The sequence below is a fragment of the Capricornis sumatraensis genome, chromosome 5, assembly GCF_032405125.1.
Source record: "Capricornis sumatraensis isolate serow.1 chromosome 5, serow.2, whole genome shotgun sequence".
Classification (NCBI taxonomy): domain Eukaryota; kingdom Metazoa; phylum Chordata; class Mammalia; order Artiodactyla; family Bovidae; genus Capricornis; species Capricornis sumatraensis.
The window spans coordinates 12,244,007-12,258,093 of NC_091073.1; the positions used below are offsets into that span (position 1 = coordinate 12,244,007).

At 45.6% G+C, this 14,087-nt stretch overlaps 1 protein-coding gene across 1 annotated transcript in view; it reads right to left on the reverse strand.

Annotated features, from left to right (window-relative positions):
* The window catches only part of ABCA13 (ATP binding cassette subfamily A member 13), a 388,784-nt gene that overhangs the window by 242,328 nt on the left and 132,369 nt on the right, over window positions 1–14,087 (reverse strand). The window contains exons 31-35 of the mRNA XM_068973151.1: window positions 13,398–13,704; window positions 8,217–8,331; window positions 6,675–7,004; window positions 3,847–3,916; window positions 1,493–1,624 (exon numbers count right to left, since the gene is read on the reverse strand). Of these exons, the coding sequence (XP_068829252.1) occupies window positions 1,493–1,624; window positions 3,847–3,916; window positions 6,675–7,004; window positions 8,217–8,331; window positions 13,398–13,704 (954 nt within the window). The remainder of the gene's footprint in view (window positions 1–1,492; window positions 1,625–3,846; window positions 3,917–6,674; window positions 7,005–8,216; window positions 8,332–13,397; window positions 13,705–14,087) is intronic.

Consider the following 14,087-nt stretch of genomic DNA (forward strand, 5'->3'; position numbering starts at 1 on the left):
CCCTGGTCTTTACACTCCTCGAATTCTTTTCTTTTTCTGTGGACTCCAAGACATCTGCCATTTTGCATCTAAATACAGCTTTTCAAAATTATTATTTTGTGTGCGATGTGCTGAGCCTTTACTTTGCAGATCCAGGTTTTTCTCCTTGAAACGTGATAGTTCCTCTTCTTCCCCTGGATCTGTGTGGGGGTGGGAGTCTGGGGTTCACAGGCTGCCTGATCCATCTCTTTCCCGGCACCATCTGGGCACGTCACTGTCCTGACTGCATGGCCGCTCCTCTGCACCACTTCTTGTGCATTTCAAACCAACATCTACCATCTTCTACAACATCCCTCGTGCTTAACCAGCTTCTTGGTAACATCCAGCCTTTTCCAACTTCCCTTCACCTTGGCCTCCCCAGTTAAATTTTTCTCTCATTTCCTAGATCCACCTTTTCTTAAATTTTATTCAAATATCACGACAGTGCAATCTCAATTTTTCCAGAATAAATCACATTTCTAAATTACGCTCTCTCTACCTCTTGGGCATCACTTTTCCTGCTCATATGTAAAATAATCTTTTCAATGACCCGTTTTATTTTGATTTGTACTCATCCTTAAATGGTGCACGAACTCTCCAAGCCTAGAATATATTTTTGTAAACAGAATGAAGGTTTTTTATTTTCTCCTATCCCTTCATTTTCAACTTCTATATGATTAGAATCTCTTTTAGTTCTTAACTTTAAAGGTTAGATGCTGCTTGAAATGCCCAGTTGTTTGGAAAGTAAATAGCCAGAACCACAAGCAATTTCAGCAAGAAAGTATCATACAATTTAAAAGCTGTTTCTAAAATACATAAACTAAAAATGGTTGACGTGCTATCTCTGCTGCTTGGGGCTGAGCCAGGTGTGTGGCGTGAGTGCCTCCTCCCCTACTGACCGAAGGGGAGGCCCATCGCCTTGGGCAGCCGGCCCTGCATCACCTCCACACACAACACTACTGACTCTGGTTTGGAGGGACTCCTGACCGCCAGACCCCTGCTCAGTCCCCTGTTGGCAGCCCAGGTTACCTCCAGGTCCTGCCACCCACTGACCTGGCTGAGAACCAGGCCCTTTGATTCCCACCCTGCTCTCGGAACCCCTGACCTTGGTCTCCAGGGGCCCGAGACACATGAGTGCCGGGCTCTTCTGCTGTCACTCCCTCACTTCTATCCTCCTCACACACATGATCTTGAGAACCAGGTTCTCTGCCGTTGCGTCTTCTGGAGCCCCCAGGCCAGGGAGCTGCGTGGTGGGCCCAGGGGACCCCTCCAACACCTGTCCTCACAGTGTCTCGGCTGCCTCAGGATTCAGAAGCACCATTGTTTCCTCAAACATGCTCAGCTCCCTTTAAAACACATCCTATCAACTCCCTTTCTCGTGTCTTATTTAAAGAACAAATAATTATCCAATATTCATATACATTGCTCAAACTGTTTTCTAAGTTGATTTTGTCATAAAGTGAAGAATTCTTACCAGGAATCAAGTTGTTCAAGTACCATCCACATACAAAATAAAGTCCTGAATCAAACAGAATCATCCAGCAAACCCAGCCAAATGTCATGCCTGCTAGTTCTGGAGACTGGTACATGTTATCCCACTGAATCCCTGGAAGGAAGAGAAAGGTCAGCATCAGCACTGCTCATCCTCTTTCACGGCAGACTTTGATGACCTGAGTCCACTGGACCGGGGGCAAAGCTAAGCACAGCTAAAACAAAAGGAAAGTCAAGGCCATGGGTCCTGGCCTTCCAGTGAAATGTTGGCTTCACCTCACACCAACAAGGACAGCAGGTGGGTGACCATTAACAACACTTAAATATCTAAGCTTCGCTTATACCTAGTTGTACTTGCTTAACTAAAAAACTCTATATTTAGGGGAAATAAACCTGTTTAAAAACAAGATGAAAAGTCCTTGAGCACCCACTCAAAATTATACTATTCTTCTTGTTCTTGGAATATATATAAACAGGATACAGGATCTGCAGTAGGAAAGAATCATTCTCTTCTAACAGGATGTTTGCAAGGTATTTCTGGAATAAAATTAATTCTGTGATGGTTCATTCACTCAGTCGTGTCTGACTCTTGCAATCCCAAGACTGCAGCCCACCAGGCTCCTCCATCTGTGGAATTTTCCAGGCAAGAATACTGGAGTGGGCTTCCATTTGCTACTCCAGGGGATCATCCCAACCCAGGGACTAAACCCAGGTCTCCCACATTGCAGGCAGATTATTTAATTTATTTTACGAGAAATGGTCATCTTTCTCAGTTTTCCTGTGGTACTAACCTAGAACTCAATAAAATAAATGTTTCAGGGCGCCTGGTGCTCCAGTGTACTCTGCCCTGCAGTACAAAGGGCACTGGTTGGATTCCTGGTCCAGGAAGATCCCACCTGTCATGGATCACCTAAGCCCATGTGCCACAACTACAGAGCCCGAGTTCCAGGGCTGGAGAGCCGCAACCACAGAGTCTGCCAGGCCACGGCTACCGAAGCCTGTGTGCCGGAAGCCCGTGTTCCACAACAAGAGAAGCCACTGCAACCGGAAGCCCGCACACGTCCACTGGAAAGTAGCCCCTGCTCTCCACAGCTAGCGCAAACTCCACACACAACAACCCAACACAGACGAGAAATAAGCAAATAAATGTAACATTGTGGACTTGCTGGAATCTGGATCAAAATATTCCAACACTCTAACAGTAACCATATTTCTTCCATATTCTCATGATCCCATTTAGTTTGAAAATCAGTTCAAAGAACTCAGGATAGGGCATTTCAGGATGACTCATCTGTTTTAACACAGTTTTAGTGTTGTATAGTTCAGGACAGTTCAACATGTTTTACCAAAAAGTCTGAGAATTTCAAGACGGGCACAAATTCATGAGTTAATGTAATGAGATCTGGAGTTCGGTTCATATATGGCATGCATTTTCCCTGCATCTTCAATGCACCATAAAAATCATATAAACATCTAAGAAATACACGTCTCCTCTGGTCTAGAATTTTAGTTGCCAAAATCCTAATATAAGTGAAGATTACTGCCAACGGTTTTTAAAATATTTGTAGGGTGATCAATGGGCTTCCCAGGTGGTGCTAGTGGTAAAGAACCCATCTGCCAATGCAAGAGACATAGAGATGCAGGTTCAATCCCTAGGTCAGGGAGATCCCCTGGAGGAGGGCATGGCAAGCCGCTCCAGTATTCTTGGAGACTCCCATGGACAGAGAAGCCTGGTGGGCTACCGTCTGTAGGGACTCAAAGAGTTAGACACGGCTGTAGTGAGTTAGCATGCACACACACACACAGGGTGATTAACAGGAGTGAAATACAGAGAATAGAGGGAAGATACTTGGTCTGTATTCTATGCTGGTTAGATTTCTTCTGGATTGTAGCTTCAGGAAGGATCCAGAAACTCTGTAGGTGCAGATGAGAGCTAACAATATATAAAGAGCCATCATGTGAGAGAGGCAGTTAGAAAGAGAAACCAGAAAGGTGGACAGGAATCCAGGAAGACAACTACAGTTGTCTACATGGGACCCTGAATACCCGCTTCTGGGGAGAATTCTAAGGGTCACTAAGTTGAATGAGTCACAGGGAACCCCTGGGCACTACCTGAATGGCCAACCTGGAGCACGAGGCCAAGATGACTCGCTGTGCCTTAAAACCAGGGTAGCTGTTTGGAGGAAGGCATTTACACCAGCTAAACCAACACCAGGATCTCCTCCCAAACCTTCTGCTTAGTAACTGACACTCTCTATCACCTGAAACATGATAACTATACATTTCCGAAAACCCGAGTCACTTAGAGTCACTACTTTAAAAACTGCATCCTCTTACCTGCCTCTTGCCCTTCTAGGAATGTAATAAAAAACACTCCTTGTCCAAAGGCGGTTGTGGAGAGGAGGCACTGCCCGCAGATTGAGGGAGAGAAGAGAAAAACATAAAGTTAGTGCTCAACTGGGGACCAGAGAAAATCCACAGCACTAAATTCGAAGAAGGAAACCACAGCACGTTCAGGCGCTAATGATGTAAACCACCGCTCCAGGTGGTGGTTCCAACATCTGAACCCAAGACTGGGCCACGCATCATTCCGTTCTGAAAAGTGTGATAACAAGCCAGTTTTTAATGTTAAAAGGAATTATTTCTCTTTACTGCGATGTTTGAAGTGTCATAAATCCAATGCACTGTACACAGAAACATAACTCCAAACAGTGGAAAATGGAATAGAGCAATTTACTGTGTTTTATTATTAAGTGAATGCCCTGGAGCACACTGCAGGCAGACCGGATGCCGAACATGTGCGATTCTACATGAGAAAAGGGTGCATTGGAGGAAAATGTTATTTCATCTTCAGTGGAGAGGTCTTGTGTTTAAGGAAAAAAACCTTACTGGAAAAGTATCTCACATTTAAAAAGATAATGTACTGGAGTCAGACTTTTTATTTGCTAGAAGCAATTTCAGCATATAAAAAGGAAATCAGCCTTCATGTACATAAAATCTTAAATCTGAGGACTGAAATAAAAAACAAAACACATCACTTGAAACTCAGGCCGGATGGCCGATGGCTCGTTTTCCCTATGTAAGGAGTATGTGATGGGGGCACCAGGGGGTCCCAGGTGTTTCCATCATTCGGCAAACACCTAATTAACACACAAGATGACTGGTTATGAATGACCACAGGTAGGACACAAACTAATCCAAACTGAGAAGCACGTATCAGTGGGTAAAATACTGATGAACACCATGCCAATCTATGCTTATGACTTGTAGAAACCAGGTCGGATTGAAGGGCGTACTGATGTTAGCGAAAAATAATTCTGTCCTCTTGGAAGCATTGATATTTTACTCTGAGGCATGAAATGAGCAGAGACCTTGACCCCCACCCTCGCCCCAGTGAGGGGGCCAGGAGACCTCTGAAGGCCTTGGTCATATAAGGCCTTCCTATAAGGGATGCCCTGGCAGCACTGGGAGTCTTTTTCTTAATAACTTAAGTACAGTTGACTTAACAGTATTCTGTTGGTTTCAAGTGTACAACTTGGTGATTCAATATTTTTACAGGTTATATTCCACATAGAGATACCATAAAATAGTGCCTCTAGCCCGTGTTGTATGTCACATCCTCAGAAGGTTCATTTCCTCCCTAGCAGTTTGCGCCTTTTCATTGTCTAGCCTCTCTTACACCTCCCCCTACTCCCTCACCACCACCCCCTCCGGAATCGCTAGTTTGCTCTCTGTATCCATGAGTCATCATCTGCCTTGTTACACGGTCGTTTGTTGTATATTTTAGATTCCACATTCAAGAGAAAACATACAGCACCTGGAGGTTTCTGTCTTTGCCTGACTCTCCCCCTGGTCCCTCCTCAGATCCTCCCTCCAACTGGGGGACTTTAATCACACTCCCCGGCCTGCGGGGAGGACCTGCCCTGCCCTTGAGCACACACGTGGGATGTTTACGTGACAACAACGCCTTTAACCTCAGCTCCTCCTCCCTTCCAGTGGTGGGCTCCTGCCCTGTGTCTCTGCTGTGTGTCAGCACTGTGCTTGCCAGGCGTCATCGAAAAATGGATGAGTGTCTGTCTTCTGAGTGTTTATATCACAGATCAGCAAGTATTCTAATGCTTTGAGAGGTACATTCCAAATGAGTCACTCTGATGCTGCCAAAGGAGAGGTCTTTCCACTTAATATAAAGTAATTCATGATACTTCAAGGAAAAATGCGTATTTTTTACTTCTAAAATAGCTTTGGAAATCTGTTTCATTCCACGGGTAACATAAAGAGACACAGAGTCAAGTGCTTCCTTTAAGACGCTCCTGAGTGAAACAGTCTTCAGAGGACAGTCCCTGTCATGTCACAAGTGACAGTCTCTCACAGGCTGTCCTCTGTGGTCTCAGTGACCTCACCCACGGCAAGGCTGCCTCTGAGCAGGGAGGACAGACCACAGGAGGTGGGAAGCCCCACAGAGCTGAAACCGTGCGCTGACACGTTGAGAGCGTGGGCTGTGTGCTGCCGGGGACACGCAGTCTTGTTTTGCAGTTTCGCAGCACAGCACACTTACCAGGAGATTTCCTCTTCATGGGCTCTAAAATCAGTGTAGATTCAGACTACAGCCACAGAATTAGAAGACGACTGCTTCTTGAAAGGAAAGCTAAGATAAACCTAGACAGCGTATTAAAAAAGCAAAGACATCACTTTGCCGATAAATGTCCGTCTAGTCAAAGCTATGGTTTTTCCAGTAGTCATGTACGGATGTGAGAGTTGGACCCTGAAGAAGGCCAAGCGCCAAAGAACTGATGCCTTCAAATTGTGTTGTTGGAGAAGACTCTTGAGAGTCCCTTGGACAGCAAGGAGATCCAACCAGTCAATACTAAAGGAAATCAACCCTGAATGCTCATTGGAAAGACTGATGCTGAAGCTGAAGCTCCAATACTTTGGCCACCTGATGCAAAGAACCAACTCACTGGAAGAGACCCTGATGCTGGGAAAGACTGAAGACCAGAGAAGGGGAGGACAGAGGATGAGATGGTTGGATGGCATCACCGACTCAATGGACATGAACTTGGGCAAACTCTGGGAGATGGTGAAGGACAGGGAGGCCTGGTGTGCTGCAGTCCATGGGGTCTCCAACAGTCAGACACAAATGGGGGACTGAATGATCACACACTTACCAGGACCGTCTGCAGGATGACGCCCATCTGGTCATGCAGCACCAGCAGCACAATGTAGGGCAGAAAGCTGGCTATGTACAGCAGGCTGCTGGACAGGGCGGCCACACTCGCGCGGCCGAACAGTGCGCTCAGGAGGTAGCTCAGCGTGGCCACCGACACGCCGAAGTCCAGGAGGAAGAGGAAGATGATCCATGCACTGCTATAGGTGAAAACACCGCCGACCTTGAGGACGAGGGCCAGGGCGGCACTGCTCACAGTCAGCACGGCCACATTCTCCAGGAGCCAGGCCAGGAAGTGGACGGCCGGGTGCACGCCCATCATCCTCATATACTGTCAACACAGGGAGGAGAGCAGGTCAGCACGGGGACTGAAAGCAAGCAGGGCAGGTTCCCAGGAAGACCACAGCTGCATGGGGCCGGCAGCGGCGGGGGCTGCTGTCGTGGACACCTGGCCCCAGAGGAAGCACACCAGACACTTTGTCCAGAGTCAGCATTTAGTGTGAATGACACCCCAGCAGAGCAGGTTGCTGGCTGTGAGGAGGTAAGAACTGGGACCAGGTGACCTTAGAACAACCTCCTGGCTTTAAAAAGGCAGGAGGAAAGGAGGGACCCCAGACCCCAGCTTGACCAGCCACACTCTTGCTGCCTTCCCTTGTTTATTGAGCTTCCGTCCATTATGTTCTTTTATTTGTCATTTGGTATGTCTTGGGTTTGTTCAATAAAAACAAACAAAAATGAAGGAAGAAACACGGAGCCTTAAGCTGCTCTCTGTGAGGGTTATTGCTCAGGTTCTAGAGCGAGTTTTGCAAAATAACTCAGTTAAATTCATAACACTAAAACGTATCTACCCACTAACCTACTGCTTGCCCATCTATACAGGGTGACATCTCTGGGTGTGGGGCTGAATACTTGAAGATCAGAATAATTTAGATGCAGCCACACCCCCACAGCCTCACTAACCCCGAGGCCCAGGCCCCACACTGGGGCACAGCTGGACAGGGAAGAAACACAGAAATCCAGGAATGCATGCATTCCAAACAGGTAAACTACCTACAAAACGAAAGTGCAATTCCAGCCAAAACTGAATGAAATGCACTTTGTACTCTCTGCACTTTTCCTTTTCTTTAATGAATAAGTGGGTAACGTGTGCCCAGGCATCGGCCCAGTTGAATGGGAGGCTTGGTCTTTTCTGGATGCTTTTATGAACTTTCATTCTTAAAAGCAGTTTTGATAGTTTCAAGTTTTAACAAAAATAGCAAGGCTACACATAAACAATTCCAACTGTAAACGAAGACGGTAATGCTGTCTGTATGTCCGTCTAGGTCACATAAGCACCAACACTGCTGAGTCAGTGACTCTCATGGGACCATCTGCAGCCTCGCTTCCTCTCTGTGGGTGAGCCAGGTGTGGCACCCATACAGCTCTGGCAGGACACGCAGCTTCCAAGTACACAAGTCTCCTGGGACAGTGGGACCCAGCCAAACACACAGGGTATCCAGCCACCCCTCAGTTGCTGTCCTGTCCCCTCCCCCAGGCTGCTTACCTCTTCCAGCTGGATCTCCCGCTCATAAACCAGCTTTCGGACCATGCTGGCCACAGACACCACCCACGTGAGCATCATTATCAGGGGGAAGAAGAAGCCGACATTGTTCAAGAACCTGTGGGGACAGGCCGGTCAGCATCCAGGCTGCCCCAAGATGCTTTCAGGGACTCCAGCTCCCACACTTCATCTTGCAGTCCTTACAGCCCTGGGGTTCACCCAGGAACACAGCCTCATTTGACCCTACGACAGGGGCAGAAGCACTGTTGGGTGCCCTGATTTTCAAGGATACTAGGTGCTAAACCTCACAGAGCATCACCTATGTAAAGAGAGAGTCACAAGAGGCCTGGAATTGGAGGGACCAGACTCTGGGGTTCTTGGAGTCACTATCCAAGCTCCAGAGAAGTCCAGATGTTTTGCACAGACTTGTCAGAGTGAGGCCATTTCACACAAATTAAAGAGAATTAAAAAACCGAAGAGAAATTACAATACATGGACATATAACTCAACTCTTTTCCAATCTGCTCCTGGAAATGAGTCCAAATCAACAAGAGAAGGAAAAACTGACTGCAATTCTGATACATATTTGAAAGAGATGGCCAACTATTTGAAAAAGCTGCTAAACACAATCAAGTCCACATGAGAGTTACACAAAAAAGTGTATGTAGGAACTCAGGTTAAATCATCTCAAGAGATCTTCTTCAGGAAGTTACCAGAAAACAAACCAGCCCACAAAAGAATGACTTTTGTGCATTGTTTTGGATAAAGATAAAGCAAGGATAAAGCAAGAAGTGACTGTATTTCCAGTAAAAATAAGACTGAAACAAATATTAAAAATAAGGTGACAAGACAGACTGGAAATGGTTTGTTCCTGGAAATGTAAAAATGAGACCAAAAAAAAAAATTGCAAGATTGGGGAAATGAGCCAGAGAGGAAGAACAAAGTTGATGAAATCCAAAATAAAAGGCTATTATTAGGCTATTTGTTTCAGGCTTCTCTGGCAGTCCAGGGGTTAAGAATCTGCTTTGCAATGCAGGGCACATGGGTTCCATCCCTGGTCTGGGACGATCCCACATGCTGCAGAGCAACTAAGCCCACACGCCACAATTACCGAGCCAGTGCTCCAGAGCCCGTGAGCTGCAGCTACTGAGGCCCATCCATCTAGAGTCCGTGCTCCGCAACGGGAGCCACCACGGTGAGGAGCACGCACACCACAAACAGAGAGAAGCCACTGCCCGAAGCAACTCGAGAAAGCCTGCACTCAGCAACGAAGACCCACCAGTCAACACATAAAAAGAAATCAATATTTTTTAAGGCTATTTTTTTAACACTGACGAATGTAGACTACAAGTTCAGTCATCTTCTAATGGTACAAAGGAAGACATTAGTGGAAGAAGAAAAATCATGTTTTTTATTGGTCAAGGTAAAAAAAAAAAGGGTTGATAATATTTATACAAAGTTACAACTATAAGGCAACCACCAGAACAGCAAAACATGACTAAATATAAATAAGAAAAATATAAGGCACAACTAAGACCATATACACATGAAATTCCATGTCATACTGTTAAACAGCTAACCTCACCTGTGTAAGAAGCTATGTGCTGCTCACAACAGACGAACCGGAAAGAAAACACTTCAGAAAAGTTTAAGATGAAAGGATGGGCAAAAGGCATGGCAGCAAATGAGAATCCAGAGAGAGAGAAGAAAGGAGGAAAAGCTGCTGCTGCTGCTAAGTCGCTTCAGTCATGTCCGACTCTCCGCGACCCCAGAGACGGCAGCCCACCAGGCTCTCCCAGTCCTGGGATTCTCCAGGCAAGAACACTGGAGTGGGTTGCCATTTCCTTCTCTAATGGGTGAAAGTGAAAAGGGAAAGTGAAGTCGCTCAGTCATGTCTGACTCTTAGCAACCCCATGGACTGCAGCCCACCAGGCTCCTCCATCCATGGGGTTTTCCAGGCAAGAGTACTGGAGGAAGGAAAAGCAGAAACCATTAATTTAATCAGATACAAAGTAGAAATGACATACTACTAAGGACATACTAAAGACGTACTACATAAGAAAGACCCAGAACACAGTTATTCACAGCTTTGTGCAGAGCAACTCAACCTCAGGACTAGAAAGCCAAACCACAGGAAAAATCGAGGGCACATTCCAGAAGCAGGGACTGTGATTTCTCTCTTAGCTCAGGACAGATGAAGTGCACACAAAAAGGACAAAGAACTCCTAAATAACAAAGTTAATGTAGGTAAATTTTCTACTACAAAAACAGGAAATTAAAAATTCTTTTCAAGTGCCCATCAATCATTCATCAGATTATATATTAGTTGATAGAGGAAAATGTCATAAATTCAAAAAGTGAAAATGATTAAGACAGTTTCTTCTGGTGACAAATGCAAGAATTAGGATTTATCAGCAATATTTAGGGCATGATGCAATTTTTGGATTTTTGTCAATCTGATTTTTTAAATGCTATCTCAGACTAGTTTTAATTTACATTTTTCTTATTAGGAGTAAGCTGAGTAATTTCATATGCTTAAAATTCCTGAGAATTTCCATCTGGAAATTGAAAGAAATTTTACTTAAACAGCTCTTGGGTCAAGAAAATAGAAACCCATACTGCAAGTATCTACAAAACAATGAACTTTAAGTCATATATCAGATCTATGGAAGGTGGTTAAAATAAAGATTGAAAGAAAAGTCATCACCTTAGGCAACTACATAAATTAAAGAGAAGAAAAAAAACATTAAAAAATACTGAATCAAACACTAGTCTCAATTATCAAAGACACAGGGACTTTCCTGTGGTCCAGTGGTTAAGAATCTGCTTGGCAGTATTGCAGATGCAGGTTCAATATCTGATTTGGGAAGATTCCATACGCTGAGGGGCAGCTAAGCCCATGCGCCACAACTAGAGAGAATCCATCGCATGCCACAACTACCCAATGCAGCCAAATAAAGAAATTAAATAATATCTTTTATTATTTAATTTCTAAGAAAAAGTACCGAAGAAACAACATAACAATTGGCCATACATAAAAGTGAAGAAGTAATAAAAATAAAAGCAGAAACAAGAAAGTTAGAAAAGACAAAAGAAGAGAATTGATAAAGTCCACGTGCAGTTCTTTGAAAAAATAACAACAGAACAAGAAAATAAGGAAATTACGTGTGCACCAAGTGAATTTTTAACACAGAGAAGTGTGTTGAAAAGGGAGTAACTACAGACAGAGAGAAAATGAAGGAGCAGGAGGCAGGGGAGGAGGACCATGGTCATTTTGCTTGACCGCAAATCCTCACTCGGACCTCAGGGAAGAGGTTGGTATGCAATGTTGACCCATGTGCACCTCCACCAGCTTCCCAACTGGGTGAGAAGAGGTCCTCTGACTCTCACCCCTGGGGAATCCTACAGGGGAGGGTGACTACAGTTCTCAGGGTTCCCATGGTTCTGGTTAACCCTTGTCTGCAAGCTTCCAGAAAGTGGGGGCAACACCTATTTTCACCACCAAGTACGACAGTCAAGTACATACATGGCACGTAGCAAATGCTCCATAAATGGCTTCAAATGAAGAAACAGCACAAAAACTTGCACTCTTAGCAAGATGTCATGATTTCAAGTATATAAAATATGTATCACATGGTCAGCAAGGATACTCCACAAACAAAATAAACCAACTTATGATTTAGGAGAGGGTATGAAGTATAGATTTTTTCCCTCTATTTTCTCAACTCTTGACAGCCATTTGTTCGTAAAAACTAACAAAAAAGGAAACATACTAAATCAGGGATGTCTAAGTGACCTCAGAAACAGGACTGTCTGTCACCTCCCTGTTACCTGGACAGGATGAATCAAACAAACGTGTTCCAGACTCTTCTGAGTATTTATCCTTACTCTGGAACCCAAACAAAAGCCTGTCAACAAACTTTGAAATGAGGAAATCAAACATTCTCATTTAAGTCTTTTTAAAAGGATACTCTGATCTTCATAAACATTTCATTGTCACCATCGCTTTTCCTGAAGGTGGCGAATCCCTGATCTGCATATTAATAACGCCTTTGTTAATAGTGTTTTCTCTGTGCCCTGCCTCTATTAGCAGCATCCCGGGAGTTCAAAGACAGAAAATGATGAGCATGTTGAATCAAAATCGCACATGCAGGAAGAAGCACTGGAGAAATAAGCTTTCTTTTTCTTGTCTCTCAAGATGCATGATGTCGGTGCAAGTACAGGGTGGTGATCAACCTCCAGCGCCCACTACACTTCACCCCCACTCTGCCTCCTGGCCTCCTGGCTGCCTTTTCCCCTTCATCTACCCCCAACCCACTCATGACCCCAATGCCAGGCTGAGGCAGGTTCTCTGCCTCCACCCCCCTCTCCAGCACTGGGCTAGAGTCCCTTGTGACTCATGACATGGGCGAGGAAGGCACCCAGAGAGGGGTGGAGCCGGGGCTCTCAAGGCTCACATCAGGGCTGTGCTCTCCCTCCCAGCCTGTGCCAGATGCACACACAGAAGTGTGTGGCTTCTCCAGCCCTGGAGAAGGGAGTCTGATTTCATCCTCTCCTTTCCCAGTCCTGTTTACTAACCCACTGGGATAATCGAGGAGGAGGAAGGATGAGAATGCACGCACACCTCTCTAAACACAACACCACCCACACCACCACCCGTGTCTCACTCTGGAGCATCGAAAACGGAAGAGCATCCCAAGGGTGAGCACTGCCCTGGGTCCCCTCAACTGACCTTCCCCTCACTGTCACCCCAAGAAATCACCCACTGAATCACCCAGTTCAACAAGGACCCCACTAAGCCACCGCCTCAGGCCTCTGGGAATCCCCCACCCTCTGCATGTGGGTGGCGCAGACCTAAACTGTAAGGATTTCTGCTGAAGAAAAAACACGCTTTCTCTGATTCCCTAGTTCAGGTGGGAGGAATCCCTCTTGAATACTACCTGTCAAACTTATTCCAAAGGGTGTTTGAGGCTACAGATGCCTGATGTCAGTTTCAACCAAACACATTGTCTCAACAATTATTCTTATATCTGGATGGCTCAGACAGAAATGAGCCTTAGGAAATCAAAATGGAGAATGGATTTTCTTCCAATGCTTTTTAGTGGAACGACTATGCAGAAGCTCCAGGATTTTCCTCTATCCGGTCTCCCAACACAGGGCCCCTCCCACGGCCAGGGTACTCACAAGTCGCTGGTGTGGCAGGGGTATGGGATGGCCTGGGCCTGTGTGGCCGGTTCCAGGGCCTCTTGCCCCGTCTGCACCGAGATGATGGCTCTTTCAATCATGTCTTGCAATGGCACAAAGATGTAATTATACTTGAACCCGTCGGCTGGGAGGCTCTGAGGGTGAAACTTCCAGAAAGGGTTTTTCACCAGATCCGTTCTCATGCTATACAAGATACTGGTCCGGATGCTGTAGGTGACCTGGGGCGGTAGCTGCAGAGATTCTGAGCTGAGGTTCTTACCAACTAAGGAACTGTTGAATATGATGCCTAAGGTCAGAAAAGGGCAAACAAGGGGTCATCACAACCTAGGAGAGGCTCACAGCATGTCAGCACCTGTCTAACCAGACCATCCAAGAGTCTCAGCTCAGTCCTTGCCCCATCATGCAGGGGCCTTGCTCCGGGGAGATGAGGCTAATCTGTGTGACACAGCCCTCTGCCATTAGGTAGAACCAAGTACTACCAAGTTTCTTGAGTACTTGCTCTAGCTACAACTTCTAATATAATATTGACTGTGTATATGTGTGTGTGCACTCAGTCATGTCCGACTCTCTATGACCACATGGACTGTAGCCAGCCAGGCTCCTCTGTCCACAGAATTTTACAGGCAAGAATACTGGAGCAAGTAGCCATTTCCTACGCCAGGGGAATCT